General features: G+C 36.7%; 1 protein-coding gene and 1 long non-coding RNA gene across 14 annotated transcripts in view; one reads left to right on the top strand and one right to left on the bottom strand.

Annotated features, from left to right (window-relative positions):
• Positions 1–1,220: 1,220 nt before the first annotated feature.
• LOC109988992 (carcinoembryonic antigen-related cell adhesion molecule 5) overlaps positions 1,221–27,607 on the bottom strand; it is a 53,454-nt gene continuing 27,067 nt past the window's right edge. For 3 of the 13 annotated variants that reach the window (XM_065957899.1, XM_065957909.1, XM_065957910.1), the window contains 9 exons: positions 20,310–20,561; positions 7,011–7,280; positions 6,629–6,880; positions 5,878–6,147; positions 5,483–5,734; positions 4,813–4,927; positions 3,555–3,598; positions 3,402–3,442; positions 1,221–2,772 (listed from right to left, as the gene is read on the bottom strand). In XM_065957899.1, coding sequence (XP_065813971.1) covers positions 2,545–2,772; positions 3,402–3,442; positions 3,555–3,598; positions 4,813–4,927; positions 5,483–5,734; positions 5,878–6,147; positions 6,629–6,880; positions 7,011–7,280; positions 20,310–20,561 — 1,724 coding nt within the window. In that variant the 3' untranslated portion in view covers positions 1,221–2,544. Of the gene's footprint in view, positions 2,773–3,401; positions 3,469–3,554; positions 3,599–4,812; positions 4,928–5,482; positions 5,735–5,877; positions 6,148–6,628; positions 6,881–7,010; positions 7,281–8,476; positions 8,786–9,349; positions 9,508–20,309; positions 20,562–27,607 lie in introns of those variants that run through there. The other 10 variants (XM_065957912.1, XM_065957900.1, XM_065957902.1 and 7 more) reach the window with 10 other exon arrangements.
• Positions 12,926–15,154, top strand: LOC136179812 (uncharacterized). The gene is made up of 2 exons (XR_010666764.1): positions 12,926–13,375; positions 14,103–15,154. It is a non-coding gene; the product is annotated as an uncharacterized lncRNA (long non-coding RNA).

Genomic DNA, 27,607 nt, shown 5'->3' with positions numbered 1-27,607 from the left:
TTTTTTTTTCAATTAAATTCCAGCAAGACTGAGATCATTTTAATTGGACCACAGCAGAGCAAATACTGCCAACTGCTGGTACCCTAGTAGACCACATCAAACCTGCTGCAAAAAATCTGGGTGTCTGGTTTGACAGCAACTTAAATTTTGAGCAGCACACAACAAAGCTTGTACTGTCCTGTTTTTATCAGCTCAGAAATATTTCTAAAATTCGATCGATTTTAACTGTTAAAGACACAGAGATGATTTTACATGCTTTTATCTCATCACGTCTTGACTTTTGTAAAAGCCTTTTTACTTGCCTGAACAAAAAATCTATCGATCAACTGCAGTTGGTACAGAACTCAGCTTCCAGGCTTTTAACTAGAACAAGAAAGCATGACCACATCACTCCTGTTTGAGCATCTCTACACTGGCTCCCTGTGTGTTTTAGAATTGATTTTAAGATTTTACTGATTACTTTTAAAGCTGTCCATGGCCTTTCCCCCAGCTATTTATCAGACCTTTTACTACCTTACAAACCCAAGCACACATTGAGATCCTCGGGCAGAGGTCTCCCGGTGGTTCCAAATGCAAAATTAAAAACAAAAGGGGATAGAACATTTTCTGTGAGGGCTCCAAGACTCTGGAACGACCTGCCCGAGGAGGAGGTCGGCAGAATTAGTCATCTCTTTTAAGTCCCTTCTTAAGACACACTTTTTCCGGCGAGCCTTTCCTGATTTTTGTTGATTTTAAATCATTACTGTTTTCACTTTTTAGAATTCCTTTAAAATAATTGTATGTATTTTACAGTTATTTTAAAAGGGATTTCATATTTTAAATTGATTTTTATTCCTTAATCTTGCCTTGTTTATTATTCTATGACCTGCCTGTTTTTGTATTAGCTGTCCTTGTAAAGCACTTTGTAACTTGTTTTTGAAAAGTGCTCTAGAAATAAAGATTATTATTATTATTATTATTATCATTATTAATAAACAAAATGCTCAACTTTATTAAAATACTTTTAATACAGGTGGTTACTGCTAACTGTCACCTAAGCTAATTCACTTTGTCACAGAAATCAACCTCATGGCCGTGCTAATGTTGAAGCCTTTTCAGAATTATTTTTAACTACTAAGTACTGCTCTGTTTCGTTTCTGTCTCTTTTTTTGGCAAATGAAAATCTGTTATTATGTTTAAAGTAATAAATGAAATCATGGTTTTTTAAACAATACAAATGATCCCATTAGTGAATATATATTCATTTCTTGGTTGTAAAAAGTTACTTAATGTGTTCAAAAAGAGAAATCTGAGCTATCAACCCTGATTTATTGCTCAATCTTTGACTATCTCAAAGTGCACTTCCTTATTACGCGATATTCATGATATGAATCCTCTAAAAATAGTCAGCGCAAGCATTGCATTCCTTCCTTTGAATATAAATACAGCACTTAATACAGTTAAATGAACACATGTCTTAACAAAGGTTAGGCTGTTACAGATGTCTAGTCACACAATGAGGTGTTTATAGTCATGTTATTTTGTTCCTCTTTTCTTCTTCAACTCATCAGATCCATTCTTCAACTCTTATTGACTTGACTTCCCTGTTTGCTCCAGACTTTTTTAGAAAAATATGCTGACAAAGACATTATCACATTTTCACCCTATCATCACACCTAAGCTATTACTGACATTTACCATTATTGCATTCTAATTACTCTGATTGTCATATGCGGGAAAAGATTTAGATATTTTTTTGAAAGCCAGTTTCCGTATTCCCTTTTTGATGGACTTTAAAACACATTTATTGCACCTGTTTATACCCATTTTATAACCACTGGACACCTCTTCAGGTCTAATTTACTATTGCCTCTTTTGTGTTTCAACTTAAACTGCAGAGACTTCCTCTTTTTTTAACATGTTAGTATTTTGGATTATTGGGTTTACATTCGCTTCCCCTTTGCGAGATACTAAACTTTAACTTCATCGTAATGGAATTAAATAACAAAGATGTGAAAGTCGTTCAATCGTCCATCCATTCCTTCAGAAACGACAGATTGCATATTCATTTCAGTTAAAAAGCTCAGTGTAGTTTACAAGCTCCACTGGTGTCAAGTAGGATCCTTATCCTGTAAATGAACTGAAAAACAAATATTTCTTTATAAAAAAATGATTTAACATGTTTTAAATGTACATTTATAAAAGTATCAATATGAAACAAGCTGCAAACTGAAATCAAACAGGATCAAATATGACACCACACCTGTGTCAAACATTTATCTCAAGCAAACAAACCGAATCACAAACAAAGAATATTTACAGCCTGAAATGTGCAACCAAACAAAGGCAGAGGGAAGTTATCAAAAGCAGTGTGTGCCAGTTTATATGGCAACATGACGCCATGTGATCTCAACACCCGTCATCAACTGTTTGATCATTAACTAAAGTGCTTTCATTGTAAACTCCAAAGTCCAAATAAGTCGTCCATAAAAGACCTGAGAAAGGAGTGCAGCAGGTTTCTCTGACCACAGGCTCTAATGTGATGATATATTATATCTGATGTGATCAGCTCTTGCGAACCTGAGCGTAAAGCTCAGCTACATTAGCAGCAGGCTGAGGAGCCGGCCTCTTGGTTCTCTGAATGTGGTTTTCATAGGTAGGAGGGGAGGACGTTGAAGGAGGGTTGTTGTTCCCCCTGACCTGAGCGTATTCTGATGTCTCATTTTGTGACCCCAACTGAACGGCCCCGCCGTCTTTTTTGTGGAAAACTGCGATATCTACATAGTTCAGCTCCTGGAGGGGAAAAAAAGAGGTGGACCATGTTGAGGAAATTGTTTTATCTATTCATTTTTCGTTTGATATTGTTCTTCCTAAGATGCATAAACAGTTACAATACACTAAAGACAAATGTAAACAACAAAACATATCTGATTAATTTTGCAGAAAAATACACAACAACAACAAACAAGGAAGGTGTATTCAAGAGTTGTATGAGGCCTTAGACACACATACAATCGACACTTTATTGTGTCTCCTGAAGAAATGGTTCCTGGTTCAAAGTCTGATGTTGACCACTGTGATATTTATAGATCTGAGAGGAGTCTGAGCCCTCTTTGAGTCAACTTAAAGGAACCACACCACAGACTGAGAACTAACACACAAGAGCAAACTGTGAAAGTATGGATCATGAATATACCCTGGTTTATTCATGATCTGTTCCTACATTGTGTTTTACTTTCATTTAAGCCTTTGGATTCACATATACTTGGATTCAAATATATGTGTAAGCACAGTTTTATGTCTGATTCAGCAGTATGGGATCACATTTTAATAGGACTACTCCTGTTTTCCAACATATTCTGATTTCTCTGAGTCAGCTGGTTTCTTAACGTCATGTAAACACTCTGATTATTTCCTTTTACCGTATTTCCTGAGTAGGCTGTGTTGTCCTGACCTCCACCTCCTTTAAAGAATGAGAAAGAAACAATGCTGAGCTGAGATCAACAAGGAACGTGTAAAATACTGTTTGAATACAGAAAACAAAACAAAAACAAAAACACACATTGGACACTTACCCACTGTCTGGTTGGATAAAGTTTTCTTACTTTTTCTGTTTTTTCTGTTGAGAGAAACAATGAGTCAATATTGTTTATCTTAAGAGACAGACGGCATCTACATTTTGCAACATAAATATAATTAGAATATAAGTGACACCATTTCATATAAACTTTATATTAAAACATTTAATGTAAGCTACTAAACTAAACGTATTTTGAATAAAATTAAAACTAAATTAAAAAAAGTTTTTGTCATAAAGCTGAAATATAAATGGAAAAGAAAAATCAAGGTAGGGGACGCCGATAGCCTAAGAGTTATGACGCGCGCCCCATGTACAGAGGCAATAGTCCTCAGTGCAGTATAGTAGTCCAACTGGCCCTGGGTTCGAATCCGACCCTCTATTGCCAACATTTCCTGTCTCTCTTCAGCTCTCCTATCTGATAAAGGCCCAAAGGATATTGTTTTTTTTTAAACAAGGCCAATTCATTTTTTTTATTTTTCTAACTCATATCATTGATTGTTCTCAGAGCACTGTAAACTTCATTTTCTCACAATCATAAGGATTCTTTTGTCTTCTTTTTGACTTTCATCTGTTTGAAACATGATGGTTCTCAGTGCTGTAGAGAGTTTTCAGTACACTGATAAGTTCATGGTGAGCCATCTAATGTGTGACAGTTTAAAATTAACACCAGACAACAAAATGTAACCATGAAGTTGTACATTGTCTTAGTGGAGCTCCCCTGAGAACACTATATCGAGAATATGTATTCCTTAGACCAACACAAGTAGAACATAGATGAGTGACTCTTTGTTGAAAATCAACCGTTGGTATGTTCAGTGAACACGTTTGTCCTGTCATTGTGTCAACCTGAATCTAGTTTAACATTTTCTGTCTGCTTTTTCCTCTGAACTCACTCGTGTCTTTTCAGATCCCGACTCTCCCTTCTGTTTTGCAGCAATCTTTGTCTTTACACCACCTCCATTTTTACATCTTCTGAGCTGCACACTTGTCATAAAATTTAACTCTCCTCCAGTCGATTTCAATTTAGTGTTCGAGCAAGGCCCTTTAACTACACAAACCCGTCACTGTGTTTTTAAACTTCTGCCCTTTGTGCTGCTTCATAAGCGGATAAGTCTTCCTAACTCTCTGGTAGGCTGGCTGGTATAAACTTCAACAGTTTTCTAACAACTAGTAATAATGAACTATTACATTCAAACACACTGGGATGAAAGAACAAGCTTTCCCAGTTACATTTCAAAGACCTTTTAACTTACTTCTTTTTGTAGATAAAGTATCCTGCAGCAGCAGCTGCTCCAGGGATCACCAAACATGCAATTACTATTCCAGCGATACAACCACCACTACAGCTTGATGATACTGGAGAGGATACTAAGAAAAGAGGAGGACAAGAACATATTCTGTAAACAGGAACTGTGCCATACTAACAGCCGATACAAAGCATTCATTGACTTCCCCTGATTTCTACCGACAGATTATTGATGCACTATGGGTAATGAACCAGATTCAGTTTTAACAAGGTAAATGAATGCTTGGAATAAAAACCACAAAATCTCTCGACCTCTTATCATTAATTTGAATACTATTTAAAGAACTTTAAGACTCACAATTTTAATCTGTAGAAGTGCATTTCTAAATTTGACTATTTTCAGAGAATCCTTCAGTAATATATCGGGGCGCTGATAGCCTAGTGCATGAGCTCCATATACAGAGTCTATAGTCCTCTAAACAGGCAGTTCCTGTTTAAATCTGACCTGTGGCTGCTTTTCCTCATGTCTTCCTCACTCATTTCCTACTCTATCCATTGTCCTATAATAAAGGCCAAAAGCTCATGAACTGAAAATAGATCAGACACATTTAATCGGTCAAATTGATCTCAAAGACATGTCACACCAACAGAATCTACAATAAACACCGTCTTGTTACCTATTACAGTCACTCCATGCACTGAAGAAGATGATCTTCCAGTTATGATATTCTTTGCTTGACAGGTGTAGTTTCCACTGTCGGACGCTTCAGCGTTCTTTTTAGTGTACTCAGGAGAATTGAGTATCTCTGTCCCATTCAGTAACCAGGTGAAGTGTGCAGGTGGTTCAGACTCGGCCTCACAGGTTAATGTGAAGGTGTCTCCCAAAGATATGTGATGCTGGCCTTTGATTTGAGCGTGTTCTGGTCCATCTGAAAAACAGTTATAGTTTATTGACGTAAAAAAATCTTAATCAATGTGTAACAGGTAAAAATAAGTTGTGTTTTAATGGCAGATTTGTATTATGATGCTCATTATTTTGAACAGTTAATGAGTACAGTAGTTTGTTACCTACAGTTCACAACCAAGACGTGTTTAGCTTCCATGGAGTTGATGGGGTTGCTGATATTACAGGAATATTCTCCTCTGTCTGTTTTTTTTAGACGTTGAAAAGACAGAACTCTGTTGTTATCGTAAAGTATAATGTCAGTTTGAGTTAGATCAGATCCATCCTTCATCCACTTTCTGGTAAACACGGAGCCAGCAGCGTCACAGGTTAAGTTGACAGAGTTCCCCTCTATTGGCTCCTTTGGTGACGATGTGATAGAAGGATTTGATATTCTCTCTGTTGGACAAAAGATCACAGAAACTTTTTAAATGTATGAAGAACAAAAACACAGGTTCAGCTATAGATTAACAATCAATTTAAATATTTAACAGCAACATTGTGAAACTTACAATTTCAGTAACTGTAAGTCTCACAATTTCAATCTGTAGAAGTGCATTTCTAAATTTGACTATTTTCAGAGAATCCTTCAGTAATATATCGGGGCGCTGATAGCCTAGTGCATGAGCTCCATATACAGAGTCTATAGTCCTCCAAGCAGGCAGTTCCTGTTTAAATCTGACCTGTGGCTGCTTTTCCTCATGTCTTCCTCACTCATTTCCTACTCTATCCATTGTCCTATAATAAAGGCCAAAAGCCCACAAACAATCAATCTTTAAAGTCTCATGAACTGAAAATAGATCAGACATATTTAATTAGTCAAATTGATCTCAAAGACATGTCACACCAACAGAATCTACAATAAACACTGTCTTGTTACCTATTACAGTCACTCCATGCACTGAAGAAGATGATCTTCCAGTTATGTTATTCTTTGCTTGACAGGTGTAGTTTCCACTGTCGGACGCTTCAGCGTTCTTTTTAGTGTACTCAGGAGAATTGAGTATCTCTGTCCCATTCAGTAACCAGGTGAAGTTTGCAGGTGGTTCAGACTCGGCCTCACAGGTTAATGTGAAGGTGTCTCCCAAAGATATGTGATGCTGGCCTTTGATTTGAGTGTTTTCTGGTCCGTCTGAAAAACAGTTATAGTTAAAAAAATTAATTAAATGTGTAACAGGTAAAAATAAGTTGTGTTTGTGCAGATTTGTATTATGACGCTCATTATTTTGAACATTTAATGAGTACAGTAGTTTGTCACCTACAGTTCACAACCAAGACGTGTTTAGCTTCCATGGAGTTGATGGGGTTGCTGATATTACAGGAATATTCTCCTCTGTCTGTTTTATTTAGACGTTGAAAAGACAGAACTCTGTTGTTATCGTAAAGTATAATGTCAGTTTGAGTTAGATCAGATCCATCCTTCATCCACTTTCTGGTAAACACGGAGCCAGCAGCGTCACAGGTTAAGTTGACAGAGTTCCCCTCTATTGGCTCCTTTGGTGACGATGTGATAGAAGGATCTGATATTCTCTCTGTTGGACAAAAGTTCACAAAAACCTTTTAAATGACAGAGAAAAAAAGAGGTTCAGCTATAGATTAACAATCAATTTAAATATTCAACAACAACAAGGACTTTGAGCTTGTCCATGAAATGTGTTTTCCATCTAATTGAATGTCATTGTTTAAAAGGTTTCACCTCAAGTCTTAATGAAATCTTTTAACCATGGTAACTTTTTCTGTATGGTTATAATGCTATAACCACTTACTATTCATTTCTAAATGATATTACTGATGTAATGAGTATTAGTATGAATGTAAATAATAAAAATGTGTGATGGATACACTGAGCACAAACCAGAAGGGATGAGCTCAGCTGTCAGACTCACTCTGCATGTTTAATGGTTACACCTTATCATATCTGATGACTGGTTCTTGGTGCAATGATTAACCAGTGTTGGAGCTTCCTCCTATTCACTATCAGCACTGGCAGACTGTTTGGTAATGTTAGCCTAACAAACAGACACAATTGGAAAACTATTATCGAAACTCCAAACAAAAAAAAGAAAGATTTGTGAAAGGATTTATACTTGGTGGGTGAAATAGATCATAATTAAGAGTTCCCGTTTCAGCACATGAAGTGCATTCACATGTTGATCAGGATTAAATGCGACTTCATTTGTGCACAAGTTATTTTCGCTGCGCTGCCAGTTATGTTATATAAAAGTTATATATTTATGACAGTTTGTTATTGTAATTCAAATCTTTTTTTTTGATAGGGGACCAAAAGCATAATATTGAACATTCATGACTAAATGTGCAGCAGTTATACTTGTATACTTGATGCTTGATAATCCAACCAGAAAAACAAACTAAAGCATAAGGAAACCAGCAAACATAGAAAGCCAACATATTTCATCAGGATTTGATCAAAAGAGTCTCAAATCTTCATTTTACCACTGAAGGTGATGCTATTACATCATCATGTGGACACCACACAGGTCTTTAAATGTAAATGTTTCCACTAGTTTTGTTCTAGTATTAGGTACAAACATGTAGAGAATCATTAATAACATATTCTGATTTTGTTTGAGATGGTATGTGTTGAACCTACTTTACAGATCTTCCATTAAACCTCTTAACAGCTTAACATGTTTATTTATTGCTCTACTGCTGTGCATAATCTCTATTCAGCACTCTAACAGATGTATCAAGTGAAACATTGTCTTACCATAAACTCTCAGTGTGGTTCTGCCTTCAAACTCATTCACAGTTATAATCCTGACTGTGTATTCTCCACTGTCATTGAGAGACAGACTCCTGAGCTCCAGAGATCCAGTAGAGGGGAAGAAGGTGATTCTTCCCTCATATCCAGGATAAGTGGTGTTTTGAATATTTGAAACGATTATAGTTTTGTCCCCAAACTTCCAGGTTGCTACAAATGGACTCTCTGGTGGATTCACTGTGGTAAACATCACTGTCCCTCCAACAGCTCCATTCAGAGGACCATCTGGCAACAAACCAACTCCACTAGTTAAACCTGGAAGACACAGAAACACATCTGAGGAGATCTCTAATAATGTGAAACACAGGGAAAACTCACGCACAACTTCACTCTTCTTCAAATCCTTGTAGTTCTTGTCATTGCAGTTGATGTATTTTTAATGAAAGAAGCCAACTGCATTCTTTGTCAATGGTGAACATTTGAAGAAGATCACGTATTATCTTCGATGCTTTAGGAAATCATGTCTAAAAATGTACAAAAGTGTCATTGAATAATCAGAGCGCACAGAAAATACAAACAAAAAAAATCAATTTAAACTACCAAAGTTTGATTATTATTCAGACTTTAGAAGAGTAACATTTTTCTTTTTTCAAATAAATAAAGGTGTCCATATTTCCTCAACCACGTGTACAGGACTAACATTACATTTATTCTCTATTCAGAAAACTTAATGGTTAAAGATACTTAAAAGGCAGCACGTTTGGTACTTAGTATACAATTAGCTCCTCAATCATTGACCTAAATCATTTCCAGCAAATCTTCAACAACTTTAAATATAACGGAAATATGAACGGGGAAAGTAAAACAGGTGTACCTTACCTGTAAAAGACACAGAGACGATAAATAAAGCTAATGTATCCATTGATATTTCTTTGTGAGATTCACGCAGCTAACGGAAGGTCAACCATCAAACTTTGACTGTGCTTATTCATGTGAGCCTTCAACAGCTCCAGTCACACAAGTCAATCATCAAGTTCCTTTGTGTGGAGTTTTAAGACAGTCTGCATGAAGGGTCATCGACTAAAGCTGACACACCTGCGCCCTCTTGTGGTGGGTTATGCATGTTGTTTCTGGTGTAATTATACTATGACACAGGTTTAAAGGTTTATACAATAGCCTGTCCTGCTTTGATAACTCCAGACCTCCTGCCAAGTTCTACTGGTTTATCAATCATTCTTTATAGAGCACCAATTCATAATGTTTTTGATCTCAATACACTTTACAAAAAGAGCAGGTCTAGACCGTACTCTTATAGTATTTAAGACCCAACATTTATCCACCATGAGCACAGCACAAAACAACATTTAGCAAAGTAACAGTGGCAAGGATAAGCTTCCTTTTATACAGACAGAAACTTCGAGCAGACTCATGTTGAACAGTCATCTGCTGACTCTGTGTTAGGCTTACAGGAAGAGAGCTAGAACAAGACAAACAAACACAAACAGCAACAATAATGAATAAAACTGATTTATAAATACAAAGCCAGTAAAAATGGTAAAAGTAAGTGTGGTATAAGCAGTAATAAAGTATGATAACTGACTGATCTGTCTAATATTAACAGAATAACTATAATGACAATATAATAAGCAGAAGTGCTAAAGTTAATCATAGCGGATGAAGTCGAGCAGCTCTTTGATCCCCATTTCCATTCATAATAATGACGATAGTCGTCAGACTGATACAAATGGAGACCAGCAGCCCGATCTCAGACTGATTAATATTCTGCACCACACCTGTTGGGACTCAAACAACAACAAACTGACAAACGTTGCATCATACCTGTGTCTGGATTGGATAAAATAAAGGATTTTAACATTATCAAATGAATCATTTACATATGTGTAAAAAGGGTGTATCAATCATAGGAGGCAGCTGTGGCTCAGTGGCAGAGTCGGTTCAATCCTCAGCTCCTGCAGTCACATGTTGAAACCAAAGACACTGAATGCCAAATTGCTTCTGCTGCTGCATCAGAGGCGTTTGAATGTGTATTAACTGGATTAGTTGATACTGATGGACACTACTTAGCAGCCTCTGCCATCAGTGTGTGAATGTGATGTGAGTGGGTGAATTTGACATGTGGTGCTTTGAGTAGTTTGAGTTGTCAGAAGACGAGAAAGTCAATTTACCAAGTCCATCATTCCATGTGGAGGGCAAACATTTCTGAATGCAATCTGGTAACATAACCTTAGTATTTAATTATGATGTCAAAGTGTATTTGTCAGGTATGGATTTTATGGAATGAGCCCACGAAAGGGGGAAAAGCTTGTGGTGCCACAGAAAAAAAGATATAAGGATGTAGAAGCCATGTTCAGGAGTATGACGTGTAAGACACAAATTGTTCCAGCTGGTGTCACCTTTGGGTTAAGGTGATACTCTTTATAGGTAAGAAATTTCACTGGGGTGTCAGGTCTTTTTTGACCGCTTTGCCACGCTATGAGGTAACACAGATGGAATCTTTCAATGGAAATTTATGGACAATTGTTGTGATCTTGCACAAATGACATTTTTGAAGACCACGGAGGAATGAGAAATAAATATTCCATTAATGAAGAAGATATTGGACTGTTTTATTTCACAGTCTAACACTCAGGAGAGAAGCTGAGTAGTACTGTTTGTTACCCTAACATGAACCCTAAACAAGCATGGCATGTGCTCTGTGCTGTGCTAAAATTGGCTACAGCAAGCAAGCAGCTTCCTGCACACATTTTTACAGCTCCAATATGTTAACCTCTACATTGATATGACATGACATTGACTGTTTGATCACATTTTATGATCTTATTCTAAGAAAAAATACAAAAATAATATAAATAGTGATATACTCACTAAAAATCACAATGCAAGAGGAAAGCATTGGCTACAAATACTGATAACAAAACACTGACAACATGAACATTAAATGACCATATTACTTTCAGCATAGGGTTCTTTTTCATATAATCAAATAAGCAGTACATTTAATTTCATTTCCAACCTTCATTAATTCTCGAAAGGAGATTGAAGTTTCCCTCATTTCAAATGCCGTCGAAATTAAAAGCATGTTAAAACAAGCAACTTTTTTTAACATCTTAACCTTCCGGTTGAGAGGCAACGACTCTACCAGCTGAGTCACAGCCGCTGACATGACTCTCAGTATGTGAGTAGAGCATGTGTTTTCAAACATTTTGTCAGCTTTATACTTTTAGAGTGCAGCTTGATGTGGGTGCTTGTAGGACCCTGGGGGAGGGTTATACAGTAAGGGTGACTTAAGAAAGTGTTATTTCTCCCTTTTAGTTCCAGGGGCTTCTCTTCAATGAACTTAAAGGTTCTTGTGGCCTATAGTAGTCAGCATGTCAAACGCTGCCTGAAGTTCTCGATAAACAATTTATCTTCATGAATCAATTTATAAACTAAGAAAAAATATATTAAAACTCAAGAATCTTCAGAGATAATCAAAACTGCGTAGGTTTTGATTCCAGATTATACCTCTGACTGTTCTTCTTTTGTTGTTTTCTTTTTATTTATTCGTTTGTTTAATTCCTCTGTTCTTTAAGTCATGCTTAGTGTTTTTGTACTTTTTCATAATAGTAACAGAACAGATAGAGGTGGGGAAAAAGCAGTCTTGCAGGCTTATAGATTCAGTATTTTAAACATTACAGGTGGTCTAAAACCCTGCTGAGCCTGACCAAACAGATTTGTTCAATACTGCAGGAGCTGCATACCCTGCTCCCCAAAGTTCCTGGTTGAAAAAGGGGCTTTAGTTGAGACACATACCTGTTCTTTCTGGTGAACCATCTGGTGTGGAGATAGCTAATGCTGTAGATGGTAAAAGTATTACATAACCTAGAGTTAACCACAGATATGTTCATTAATATAGTTTTTATGATAACATAAACAACATAATCATAGTGATTCACAGGTCTTTCTTTGCTCATCGATGTGAATTCTCCCCATGGAAGTCTAAATGGCGACCTCTGGTGGACAGAGTTGTCACATCCACTCAATGTCTTGCAGGATTGATTATTGCAGGTGTGCCTACAGCCCCAACTCAAAGCTGTAGATCTCTACGATCTCCATCCACTACCTCTGCCATGCGTTCCTGAGCAAGACTTGTTGTTGATGTTTATTATCTTCTGTTTCTTGAATCTGTTTGAGTTCACTATTAATTTAATCAAGATGGTAATTGTTTGTTCATAGTTTCGTGATTAGTTTATATTGTTAATTTGGAAAATGTGTTGTTGATACCACAGAAACCACGGCTTTGGATGGGAAATAAATCCTTGAAACTGCAACCCCTGTCATCTCTTTGATTTTTGAGTCTTAGGCACAATCTTAAGAACTTGAGAAATTTTAATACCCACTATCATCACTCCTCCACTCCCCTCCTCTCACCCTCCACTCGGCTGACACCAGACATGTTTGCCTCATATTTTGGCACTAACAATTACCTCACTCACCTCATTCAACCCTCTGACCGAGGACAAAGTGTCTCAGCCTGTATTAGACTCTCGGCCCACCACCTGTCCTCCAGACCCAATGCCACCAAACCCCCTTAGGACCATTTCCTCTACCTTCTCTTTGTCAAAGGGTGTTTTCCCCACTGCATTGCTGTTTCAAAGTCGCTTTTCATCAAATTAGGTAAATGATTAATTCACTCCTACACTGATGCAGATATATTAACACAAATCACATTAGACATTACTTCCTTATACGACCATCATAATCAAAATCCACATTCTGATACTCACTCACCCTTTAGGGCTTGGTCAGAACTGTGAAACATCACTCTTTTCTCTGTTACACTTGACGGGACGTTGGATAAAATGGAAAAAGCTGTGATCAGCATCCTCCTGGAAGTCTTTTCAGGTAAGCTATCACCATGATACAGCACATACATGAAGATTTTCCATCAGCTTACTCAAGGACACACAGAAAGATTTTGTTACATAAACTGGTATTTATCATTTGTTTTAGGAAATGGAAATGATCAATATCTTCTTTCAATAACATCATATAGATCCCATGGCTGGAAAAATATCTGCTTGCTTCAAAGTAGTTAGCAAACAGTTCAAACTCAGTACAGCCTGGCTAAAAAACAAGACTTAAGAACATTGAACTAATCTGATTTAATTGTACTTTTATTGGCTACATTAATATTCAGTATATCAAATGCACGACCAGAGAGCAATTTACTTTCAAGGAAATAATTATCTTCTGTCAATGTAGATATTATGAATAGAAACTTTAACCTAATGTATAAAAACATGTACTGTATATCGCAGGCTACCTGAAAGTGTTTGACCAACTGTTCTTTTTGTATTTTCCTTAATGGACATGTCAATGTTTGAGTTTTGAAAGAGAAAGCATCAAATAATAAAAGCACTCCATTACATTACAACAAAAGACCTGAAACCAGACTTGTGTTAATCATTGATTCAAGTTTGACTTTAACCTCTACAAAAAGCAGAAATGATTTCCTTCATTAAGAACAGAGGGCCTTTTTTAGTTTGAATCTCTATCAGATGCTGTGAAATAATTGTTATTATCACAATCCCCTTGAAGTCATTTTCTGAAATGTTTCTGTGTCTTCTAGGTTTAACTAGTGGAGTTGGTTTGTTGCCAGATGGTCCTCTAAATGGAGCTGTTGGAGGGACAGTGATGTTTACCACAGTGAATCCACCAGAGAGTCCATTTGTATCAACTAGCTGGAGGTTTGGGGACAAAACTATAATCACTTCAAATATTCAAAACTACACTTATCCTGAATATGAGGGAAGAATCACTTTCTTCCCCTCTACTGGATCTCTGGAGCTCAGGAGTCTGTCTCTCAATGACAATGGAGCACCAGAAGGAATTTGTCCGCAGAGACTTCATTATCATGAAGTCAAAGCACTTTGTAAACATCTGTTTTAAAAGTGATATTAGTATATAAAATAGATGTTTGTATATATATTCTTCTTTTAGGTAAATCTTTTATTTAATACGTTTTTAACTTTCTGAGGCCATAACCGCTCAGCTTAGGATGCTGTTAATAAGAGTTGATCAGTTAGTGGTTGTAGGCGTTGTTGAAGAGGTGAGTTTTCAGGGATAAGTTAAATTTAGCATGGGCTTCTACACTGTAGCAATCCTTTATGAGACAATACGTTCTCAGTTTTGGTTTGCACCATATATCTACAGACCATTTCTCTTTGTACATAACAAACATATTATTCTTTATCTCCTGAATATCACAAGTTAACTTAAGCTGAAGCATTTCACATTTATGTCTGATGTTTGGAGGCTCCAATCCCATATCTCCATTCACAGTGAGGACTGGCGTTAATTTATGGACTCCCAAGAAGGACCTCAGAGCTCTCTGATGTACAGAATTGCAAATTAGATGTTCCAGGAACCCCCAGACACCAGAAGCATAATCAGACACTGGACACACACATGAATGATGGAGTTGTGTATAAGTCTAAAATCCCAGATTACCACAGTGTTTAACTTTTCTCAGTACAGATCCCAGAGCTCGACCAGCTGACTGAGTCAAAACACTCATTGCTTCATGTGTTCATCCAATGTCAAGCCAAGATATTTATATTGATCAGCATATGATCGCACTGTTGTGCATAAATTAAAAATAAATGGACTTCTTACTCATGATTTTTGCCTGAAATGTACTACAGGGTGCTGTGGTTTCATAAGTTAACATGAATATATATGTACTGGTAGTCTGATCAATAGACACATGATTTCAGTTCTAACCATTCTCAGATTCAGAGGCTGAAATTATCATAGCCCATAGAAAAAAATTGCAAATTTAGCGAGAGCAGCAGAAGTGGTATAGGTCCTATACCAACTGACTAACTGAGCATCTTCACATCATGTTTCTCAGAATTGTCTTTTTTGTCTCCCAGGTTTCATCAGTGTTAGCACCCTGTCAATTATTGACATTATGGACTATGAACAACAATAAAACCAAACTAGAGAAGTCCAGGAAAGAACTTGTTGCCATTTTGGTAGTTTTCTGAACTGAAAGACTTAAAGATCATTATCAGAATATTACTACAGACTCCCCATGTAAATAGACTTTGACTTAGATTGTACTCTATGTATAACATCATACATTGTTGTTTTCTAATGGAGCCCTCAGATGACATGCATAAATACATTTTATTCAACACTGTGTTTCCGTGGTAAAAGAAAGTACACATCATTCCTTTCTTGAGGTCTCGATTTATTTAGCCTATCTTGTTATCACAGGATAGCAACGCTAGATTTTCCAAGGTAACAACTCAATTTCAACTGTTCCCTTCAAGATCTTGAGAATTTAACTTGTCATTTCGGGAAAACCAGATTGTTATCCTCCTGTTTTCCTATTCCCATCTTGCCAAACACTCTATGAGCAGTCTGATGTTGGACAGGCACAGAAGATAGCGTCCGATCCGACCCACTTTCTTCAATCCTTTTTACCTCTGGGAGAGAATCAGGGTCCCTCAAACTAGGCTGAACCAATATAAACACTCATTTATTGTCCACTAATATTCTGAATAACAGGTAACTTAGGATGTGCCAAGGGGCTGTGCAATATGTCAATATATCACTGCTATAAGAAGGTGTTTATGTATGTATATTTGGAATTGTTACATTAAATGCTGTGTGTTTTGTAAGATCTCTATTTGTTGATTCTCTTGTAACTGCAGGACAGAGACCTAGACAGATTTCCCTTTGGGGACAATAAAGTATATTTAACTGAACTTAATCAGATGATAAACTGTATTATCCATGAAGCTAAGTAAACATTATTTACTTCATTTCACCAAAACCATGTGTTTAGTGAGTGTATTATGTGTGAGTAAAAACGCAAATGTATTCATTCTAAAATGAGATTTTACTGTATACAGCTTTATTAGGAAATGTCTACACAGAATTAAATAAAGGTGTAAAGGGGAAACCTAATAGAAATAATGAATTTAGAAAATCTTCCAAACCCTTCTGGAATCAGGAATTGCAGTTGCTGTGGGACAATTTAAAAACAGCAGAGCAAATCTTTCTAAGATGTAAGAATAAAAACCTGAAAGTCAGACTGAGGATGGAACTCAAGGAAGCACAAATCAAATTTGACAAGAGGTTACGCACAGTGAAACTCAAGTTTAATAGAGGCCTTTCATTGCACATTGATCACCTTCAAACCCACAATCCCCAACAGACTTGGAATGAAATTAATAGATTAGGGTCTTGAAAGTCTCGTGGAATTCCTATGGAAATGAAACTAGAGAGTGGGGAATGTACTTCTGATTTAGGAATTTTACGAGATAAATGGGAGAAAGATTTTGCAGATCTGTTCTCTAGGTGCAATGATTCATTTGATGATGCTTTCTTGAAGGAAACAATCATCTTAAAAGAGGTAATGGAGTCTGAAATGTTATGATGTAAATAATAGTAATAGATTTTTGAATTAAAATTTTTCAGTAGAGGAGGTAGAAATTGTAATACAAAAATGCAAATTTAAAAAAGCTACCGGAACTGACGAAATTTCAAACAAAGTGCATAAGTCTCCAAAGCTGTTCAGTATATTATATGAGTTATTTCAGTTCTGTTTTGATAATTTGATTCCACTAGGATACCACTCAATTACAAGGGTATAAGTCTTATTAGTTCTATAAAATTGTATTCTTGGATTTTAATCTGCAGACTAGTTGACCACCTTGAGAGAACGGGTGTTCTGGTGGATGAGCAAAATGGATTCAGAAAAGCTAGAGCATGTATTGATCATGTATATGTAGTCACCTCAATAATACGTGCTACAATGAAGGAAAAGAGATCAACATTTGCTTGTTTCATTGATTACAAGAAGGCGTTTGACTGGATAAATAGGGAGCTTCTACAATATAGGTTAAGTGCTGGTGTGAATGTGAAATTTTATTCTGCTGTAAAGTCTCTTTATCAAGCACCTGTTGCCTGCGTCCAGGTTAATGAATACACAACTGGATGGTTTCCTCAACAATTTGGAGTGAAGCGAGGAGATATTTTGTCTCCGACATTGTTCTCTATTTACATCAACGATTTAGCTCTTCAAATTAAAACCTCTAATGTGGGAGTTAATGTGGACGATCAGATTGTTGGAATATTATTATATGCGGATGATGTAGTTCTACTGGCTGAAGATGAAGATGATTTACAGATTATGCTGAATATTGTTGCAGAGTGGTGCTTGAAATGGAGACTAGTGGCAAATGAAGACAAAACACAAGTAGTACATTTCAGGCAAAAATCATTAGTAAGAAGTCCATTTATTTTTAATTTAGGCACAACAGTGCGATCATATGCTGATCAATATAAATATCTTGGCTTGACATTGGATGAACACATGAAGCAATGAGTGTTTTGACTCAGTCAGCTGGTCGAGCTCTGGGATCTGTACTGAACAAAGTTAAACACTGTGGTAGTCTGGGATTTCAGATTTATACACAACTCTATCATTCCTGTGTGTGTCCAGTGTCAGATTATGCTTCTGGTGTCTCGGGGTTCCTGGAACATCTAATTTGCAATTCTGTACATCAGAGAGCTCTGAGGTCCTTCTTGGGAGTCCATAAATTAACGCCAGTCCTCGCTGTGAATGGAGATATGGGATGGGAGCCTCCAAACATCAGACATAAATGTGAAATGCTTCGGCTTAAGTTAACTTGTGATATTCAGGAGATAAAGAATAATATGTTTGTTATGTACAAAGAGAAATGGTCTGTAGATATATGGTGCAAACCAAAACTAAGAACGTATTGTCTCATAAAGGATTGCTACAGTGTAGAAGCCCATGCTAAATTTAATTTATCCCTGAAAACTCACCTCTTCAACACCGCCTACAACCACTAACTGATCAACTCTTATCAACAGCATCCTAAGCTGAGCGGTTATGGCCTCAGAAAGTTAAAAACGTATTAAATAAAAGAATTACCTAAAAGAACAATATATATATATATATACTGTATATACAAACATCTGTTTTTATATACTAATATCACTTTTAAAACAGATGTTTACAAAGTGCTTTGACTTCATGATAATGAAGTCTCTGCGGACAAATTCCTTCTGGTGCTCCATCTTCATGATACATGTATCCTCATGGCACAAGTTCAATTTACCTTCAAAAGACCGCTGAGTTTATATACACTCGTATACCCTTAATGTGTCCTCAGAAACCCTTGATGTGTTCTCATATACCGTACATGTGTTGTCATATACCGTTGATATATTCTCATATACCATTGATGTGTTATCATATACTGTTGATGTGTTCTCATTAACATCTTCTTGTTTTGGTTGTTGTAGTTTATCTGGGAAACAAAGAGCCAATAGATCAATATGAGTAGGTAGATATTTATATATTTACATGATAAGTAAAGGGTGCATTTCAATCAGAGGAATTCTTACCTGTCCCTTTTTGCTGAGGTTTGCTGTTGGCTCTAAAATGTAGAATAATAAAAAATATTAAATATTTCCAGATAGATGCTTGTAATCATCTTAATTAATAGTTGTCTATTTGAAAGTACTGTTACTGAGCTCATTATGTTTAATCAATAATCAAGGCTAGTCACTTCAAATTACAACATAACTGAACAACAATTCATTAAGAAACAAAAATGTCTGACTTGTTATGATATGAAGTTATTACACTCACTTCTTTATATAAAATGTGTCCTGTCATTGTGTCAACCTGAATCTAGTTTAACATTTTCTGTCTGCTTTTTCCTCTGAACTCACTCGTGTCTTCTCAGATCCCGACTCTCCCTTCTGTTTTGCAGCAATCTTTGTCTTTACACCACCTCCATTTTTACATCTTCTGAGCTGCACACTTGTAATAAAATGTAACTCACCTCTAGTCGCTTTCAATTTCGAGTGTTCGAGCAACGCTCTTTAACTACACAAACCCATCACTGCGTTTTTAAACTTCTGTCCTTTGTGCTGCTTCATAAGCGGATAAGTCTTCCTAACTCTCTGGTAGGCTGGCTGGTATAAACTTCAACAGTTTTCTAACAACTAGTAATAATGAACTATTACATTCAAACACACTGGGATGAAAGAACAAGCTTTCCCGGTTACATTTCAAAGACCTTCTAACTTACTTCTTTTTGTAGATAAAGTATCCTGCAGCAGCAGCTGCTCCAGGGATCACCAAACATGCAATTACTATTCCAGCGATACAACCACCACTACAGCTTGATGGTACTGGAGAGGATACTAAGAAAAGAGGAGGAAAAGAACATATTCTGTAAACAGGAACTGTGCCATACTAACAGCAGATCCAAAGCATTCATTGACTTCCCCTGATTTCTACCGACAGATTATTGATGCACTATGGGTAATGAACCAGATTCAGTTTTAACAAGGTAAATGAATGCTTGACATAAAAACCACAAAATCTCTGGATCTCTTAACATTAATTTGAATACTATTTAAAGAACTTTAAGACTCACAATTTTAAACTGTAGAAGTGCATTTCTAAATTTGACCATTTTCAGAGAATCCTTCAGTAATATATTGGGGCGCTGATAGCCTAGTGCATGAGCTCCATATACAGAGTCTATAGTCCTCCAAATAGGTGGCTTGTGTTTAAATCTGACCTGTGGCTGCTTTTCCTCATGTCTTCCTCACTAATTTCCTACTCTATCCATTGTCCTATAATAAAGGCCAAAAGCCCACAAACAATCAATCTTTAAAGTCTCATGAACTGAAAATAGATCAGACACATTTAATTGGTCAAATTGATCTCAAAGACATGTCACACCAACAGAATCTACAATAAACACCGTCTTGTTACCTGTTACAGTCACTCCATGCACTGAAGAAGATGATCTTCCAGTTATGATATTCTTTGCTTGACAGGTGTAGTTTCCACGGTCGGACGCTTCAGCGTTCTTTTTAGTGTACTCAGGAGAATTGAGTATCTCTGTCCCATTCAGTAACCAGGTGAAGTTTGGAGATGGTTCAGACTCGGCCTCACAGGTTAATGTGAAGGTGTCTCCCAAAGATATGTGATGCTGGCCTTTGATTTGAGTGTTTTCTGGTCCGTCTGATAAACAGTTATAATTTAAAAAAAATGTAATTGAATGTGTAACAGGTAAAAATCAGTTGTGTTTTAATGTCAGATTTGTATTATGACGCTCATTATTTTTGAACAGTTAATGAGTACAGTAGTTTGTCACCTACAGTTCACAACCAAGACGTGTTTAGCTTCCATGGAGTTGCTCATATGACAGGAATATTCTCCTCTGTCTGTTTTTTTTTAGACGTTGAAAAGACAGAACTCTGTTGTTATCGTAAAGTATAATGTCAGTTTGAGTTAGATCAGATCCATCCTTCATCCACTTTCTGGTAAACACGGAGCCAGCAGCATCACAGGTTAAGTTGACAGAGTTCCCCTCTATTGCCTCCTTTGATGACGATGTGATAGAAGGATCTGATATTCTCTCTGTTGGACAAAAGATCACAGAAACATTTTAAAAGTATGAAGAACAAAAACACAGGTTCAGCTATAGATTAACAATCAATTTAAATATTCAACAACAACAAGGTGTTATGGTTCAGTGTGTAAACCAACGAGTAGAGATGGACCCGAGTGCAAAATGAACTAAATGTCTTCAATAAACAAAAACTACTTCCAAGAATCAACAAAAAAACACAGGGATCAAAAACAGGTAGCCACAGAGGAGCACGAGCAAAAACTGACATACCAAGGAACAACATACCACCACATACAATGAACTGACACAGAACGGAAGAAACACTGAGACTAACTAGACAAGGGGTAATCAGACACAGGTGAGACTAACGACACAGGTGAAGACAATCAGGGCAACCAACACTGGAGGGAAACACACAGAGGAAGGAATGAACACAAGACAAGAAACACTGAGGACAACTACAAAATAAATACATGAAACACTGAAGACACACAGAACTCAAGAATGAACAAAACACACTAGAACATTGTAGCGGGTTTGACAAGGTTTTAATTTTGGGGTGCCAGTCAGAGTCAAGTCCGACAATAAAAACTAAATGCAAACAAAAAAATAGCCAACCTGCACAAAATAGGAGCTAAGCAAGAGCAAAAAACAATCAAGCAAAACAACAAAGGGATTTCAAATATATATATTATCACAGGTATCAACCACACTGCAACAAAATGAATGTGAGCACTGTGTGCGCGTGGTTCACAGTCTGTGTGTGTGACTCAAAGTTCAGTCCCTTCCGGCAAAAGTCCGCTCCGGTAACCCACAGCCCACAGTTCAGTCCATTTCAGTTCATTGTTCAAATACAAAACAAAAACTCCGCTCCGGGTTTCACCGCGGGGCCTCCAAAAACAAATAAGGAAAAAAACTGAAAAGAAAAACCAGCGTCTCTCTTCGCGGTGCAAAAATCAAAACACAAAAAAACAACAAAGACACACCAGGTACTCACGGTACCGAAGTTTTTTAAGTCAGTCAGTAGTCAAGAGTCAGAGTTGGGCTTTGCTCCACCGGCATCTCCTGACACCAGGAACAAGGAAATAAACAATGAATGTCATTGTTTAAAAGGTTTCACCTCAAGTCTTAATGAAATCTTTTAACCCGTGGTAACTTTTTCTGTATGGTTATAATGCTATAACCACTCACTATTCATTTCTGAATGATATTACTGACGTAATGAGTATTAGTATGAATTTAAATACTAAAAATGCTTAATGGTTACACCTTATCATATCTGATGACTGGTTCTTGGTGCAATGATTAACCAGTGTTGGAGCCTCCTCCCTATTCACTATCAGCACTGGTAAACTGTTTGGTAATGTTAGTCTAACAAACAGACACAATTGGAAAACTATTATCTAAACTCCAAACAAAACAAAGAAAGATATGTGAAAGGATTTATAATTGGTGGGTGAAATAGATCATAATTAAGAGTTCCCGTTTCAGCACATGAAGTGCATTCACATGTTGATTAGGATTAAATGCGACTTCATTTGTGCACAAGTTATTTTCGCTGCGCTGCCAGTTATGTTATATAAAAGTTATATATTTATGACAGTTTGTGATTGTAATTCAAATCTTTTTTTTGATAGGGGACCAAAAACATAATATTGAACATTCATGACTAAATGTGCAGCAGTTATACTTGTATATATATAGATGCTTGATAATCCAACCAGAAAAACAAACTAAAGCATAAGGAAACCAACAAACAAACATAGAAAGCCAACATATTTCATCAGGATTTGATCAAAAGACTATCAAATCTTTTATTACATCATCATGTGGGCACCACACAGGTCTTTAAATGCAAATGTTTCCACTAGTTTTGTTCTAGTATTAGGTACAAACATGTAGAGAATCATTAATAACATATTCTGATTTTGTTTGCGATGGTATGTGTTGAACCTACTTTACAGATCTTCCATTAAACCTCTTAACAGCTTAACATGTTTATTTATTGCTCTACTGCTGTGCATAATCTCCATTCAGCACTCTAACAGATGTATCAAGTGAAACATTGTCTTACCATAAACTCTCAGTGTGGTTCTGCCTTCAAACTCACTCACAGTTATAATCCTGACTGTGTATTCTCCACTGTCATTGAGAGACAGACTCCTGAGCTCCAGAGATCCAGTAGAGGGGAAGAAGGTGATTCTTCCCTCATATCCAGAATGAGTGTAGTTTTGAATATTTGAAATGATTATTTCTTTCTCCCCAAACTTCCAGTTAGTTGTTACAAATGGACTCTCTGGTGGATTCACTGTGGTAAACATCACTGTCCCTCCAACAGCTCCATTCAGAGGACCATTTGGCAACAAACCAACTCCACTAGTTAAACCTGGAAGACACAGAAACACATCTGAGGAGATCTCTAATAATGTGAAACACAGGGAAAACTCACGCATAACTTCACTCTTCTTCAAATCCTTGTAGTTCTTGTCATTGCATTTGATGTATTTTTAATGAAAGAAGCCAACTGCATTCTTTGTCAATGGTGAACATTTGAAGAAGATCACGTATTATCTTCGATGCTTTTGGAAATCATGTCTAAAAATGTACCCAGTCATTGAATGATCAGAGCGCACAGAAAATACAAACAAAAAACTCTATTTAAACTTCCAAAGTTTGATTATTATTCAGAAGAGTAACATTTTTCTTTTTTCAAATAAATAAAGGTGTCCATATTTCCTCAACCACGTGTACAGGACTAACATTACATTTATTCTCTATTCAGAAAACTTAATGGTTAAAGATACTTAAAAGGCAGCACGTTTGGTACTTAGTATACAATTAGCTCCTCAATCATTGACCTAAATCATTTCCAGCAAATCTTCAACAACTTTAAATATAACGGAAATATGAACGGGGAAAGTAGAACAGGTGTACCTTACCTGTAAAAGACACAGAGACGATAAATAAAGCTAATGTATCCATTGATATTTCTTTGTGAGATTCACGCAGCTAACGGAAGGTCAACCATCAAACTTTGACTGTGCTTATTCATGTGAGCCTTCAACAGCTCCAGTCACACAAGTCAATCATCAAGTTCCTTTGTGTGGAGTTTTAGGACAGTCTGCATGAAGGGTCATCGACTAAAGCTGACACACCTGCGCCCTCTTGTGGTGGGTTATGCATGTTGTTTCTGGTGTAATTATACTATAACACAGGTTCAAAGGTTTATACAATAGCCTGTCCTGCTTTGATAACTCCAGACCTCCTGCCAAGTTCTACTGGTTTATCAATCATTCTTTATAGAGCACCAATTCATAATGTTTTTGATCTCAATACACTTTACAAAAAGAGCAGGTCTAGACCGTACTCTTATAGTACCGTATTGGTCCAAATATAACACGGCCTTTTTCCCCATCGAAATAGGTCCGAAAAAGTCGGGTCGTCTTATATTCGGGGTCTAGTATTCAGAGCGCAGCTCTAATTGTTCACCTGTCCCTTTAAATGTCAACACACACATGACGCGCTCTGGGAGGAGCAGGTGAGTGATGACAGTGAGAGAGAACACAGCGGGGCGGAGGACGTGTGTGAGGAATAGGAGACATCGGAGGAGAAGTTTGGCGAGCTTTAGTTTAGCGGTAGTTTACTTAAAAACGTTGCCTGTATTTCCTCTGTTATTTAAAAATGTTAAAAACATGTTGATAATATTGTTTGATTGTTAATCGATTTTAATGTTGAATCATACTGTACATAGTTCGCCCTTGTGAAACACTTTGTTTTGAAAAGTGCCGTAGGCCTATACCGATAAATACGGTATGTTAATTATTATTATAATTATTAATACAACAGGTGTTTAATTCAATGTGTTTTTAATATTGTTATTTTCAAATAAAATGAAGTTCGAGCTGTGTTCTTTATAAAAACAAGATCTGGTCTGCAAATCTTTTTTTCTAAATATGAGTGTTGAAAAACGGGGGTCGTCTTATAATCAGGGTCGTCTTATATTCGGACCAATACGGTATTTAAGACCCAACATTTATCCACCATGATCACAGCACAAAACAACATTTAGCAAAGTAACAGTGGCAAGGATAAGCCTCCTTTTATACAGACAGAAACCTCGAGCAGACTCATGTTGAACAGTCATCTGCTGACTCTGTGTTAGGCCAAACCAGTCTCATGTCAAAATGTAAACCGAACGTCCACTTCCTTCCGGTTCGTTGTTGATGGCGTCCATAGCAACCACCATAGCAACAGTAGAAAACGTAACATCCCAACGTTTTTCTATCGAGACCTGAAATAATCTTCGTAGAAACGAACAGATTAAAGATCATAAACATAAACCGAACGAAGATTATGAAGACACAATGTACATTTGTCGCCAGAAAGGTTATCAAAACGACACTTAAGCCTCAAACTATCTTAAAATATTGCATTTTCCACCGAAAATAGAAGGGATGTCCGCCATGTGTTTTTTTTCGCCAGGGGAAAACTGGGCAGTCACGTGACCAGAGGTATTGCCTCTACAAAAGAACAGACAAAAGGAAACGTAGACACGTCACAATTTTAGAGCCATTATTGTGAAACTACTACGTTTTGAGCTGTGGACCAACGTAGGTATTACACATTGTGATATGAGACTGGGTTGCCATTTTATAACCACTGGACACCTCTTCAGGTCTAATTTACTATTGCCTCTTTTGTGTTTCAACTTAAACTGCAGAGACTTCCTCTTTTTTTAACATGTTAGTATTTTGGATTATTGGGTTTTGCATTCGCTTCCCCTTTGCGAGATACTAAACTTTAACTTCATCGTAATGGAATTAAATAACAAAGATGTGAAAGTCGTTCAATCGTCCATCCATTCCTTCAGAAACGACAGATTGCATATTCATTTCAGTTAAAAAGCTCAGTGTAGTTTACAAGCTCCACTGGTGGCAAGTAGGATCCTTATCCTGTAAATGAACTGAAAAACAAATATTTCTTTATAAAAAAAATGATTTAACATGTTTTAAATGTACATTTATCAAAGTATCAATATGGAACAAGCTGCAAACTGAAATCAAACAGGATCAAATATGACACCACACCTGTGTCAAACATTTATCTCAAGCAAACAAACCGAATCACAAACAAAGAATATTTACAGCCTGAAATGTGCAAACAAACAAAGGCAGAGGGAAGTTATCAAAAGCAGTGTGTGCCAGTTTATATGGCAACATGATGCCATGTGATCTCAACACCCGTCATCAACTGTTTGATCATTAACTAAAGTGCTTTCATTGTAAACTCCAAAGTCCAAATAAGTCGTCCATAAAAGACCTGAGAAAGGAGTGCAGCAGGTTTCTCTGACCACAGGCTCTAATGTGATGATATATTATATCTGATGTGATCAGCTCTTGCGAACCTGAGCGTGAAGTTCAGCTACATTAGCAGCAGGCTGAGGAGCCGGCCTCTTGGTTCTCTGAATGTGGTTTTCATAGGTAGGAGGGGAGGACGTTGAAGGAGGGTTGTTGTTCCCCCTGACCTGAGCGTATTCTGATGTCTCATTTTGTGACCCCAACTGAACGGCCCCGCCGTCTTTTTTGTGGAAAACTGCGATATCTACATAGTTCAGCTCCTGGAGGGGAAAAAAAAGAGGTGGACCATGTTGAGGAAATTGTTTTATCTATTCATTTTTTGTTTGATATTGTTCTTCCTAAGATGCATGAACAGTTACAATACACTAAAGACAAATGTAAACAACAAAACATATCTGATTAATTTTGCAGAAAAATACACAACAACAACAACAACAACAACAACAAACAAGGAAGGTGTATTCAAGAGTTGTATGAGGCCTTAGACACACATACAATCTACACTTTATTGTGTCTCCTGAAGAAATGGTTCCTGGTTCAAGTCTGATGTTGACCACTGTGATATTTATAGATCTGAGAGGAGTCTGAGCCCTCTTTGAGTCAACTTAAATGAACCACACCACAGACTGAGAACTAACACACAAGAGCAAACTGTGAAAGTATGGATCATGAATATACCCTGGTTTATTCATGATCTGTTCCTACATTGTGTTTTACTTTCATTTAAGCCTTTGGATTCACATATACTTGGATTCAAATATATGTGTAAGCACAGTTTTATGTCTGATTCAGTAGTATGGGATTACATTTTAATAGGACTACTCCTGTTTTCTGACATATTCTGATTTCTCTGAGTCAGCTGGTTTCTTAACATCATGTAAACACTCTGATTATTTCCTTTTACCGTATTTCCTGAGTAGGCTGTGTTGTCCTGACCTCCACCTCCTTTAAAGAATGAGAAAGAAACAATGCTGAGCTGAGATCAACAAGGAACGTGTAAAATACTGTTTGAATACAGAAAACAAAACAAAAACAAAAACACACATTGGACACTTACCCACTGTCTGGTTGGATAAAGTTTTCTTACTTTTTCTGTTTTTTCTGTTGAGAGAAACAATGAGTCAATATTGTTTATCTTAAGAGACAGACAGCATCTACATTTTGCAACATAAATATAATTAGAATATAAGTGACACCATTTCATATAAACTTTATATTAAAACATTTAATGTAAGCTACTAAACTAAACGTATTTTGAATAAAATTAAAAATAAATTCAAAAAAAGTTTTTGTCATAA

This window comes from Labrus bergylta, chromosome 8 (genome assembly GCF_963930695.1).
Source record: "Labrus bergylta chromosome 8, fLabBer1.1, whole genome shotgun sequence".
Classification (NCBI taxonomy): Eukaryota; Metazoa; Chordata; class Actinopteri; order Labriformes; family Labridae; genus Labrus; species Labrus bergylta.
This window is presented reverse-complemented; position numbering and strand designations above follow the sequence as displayed.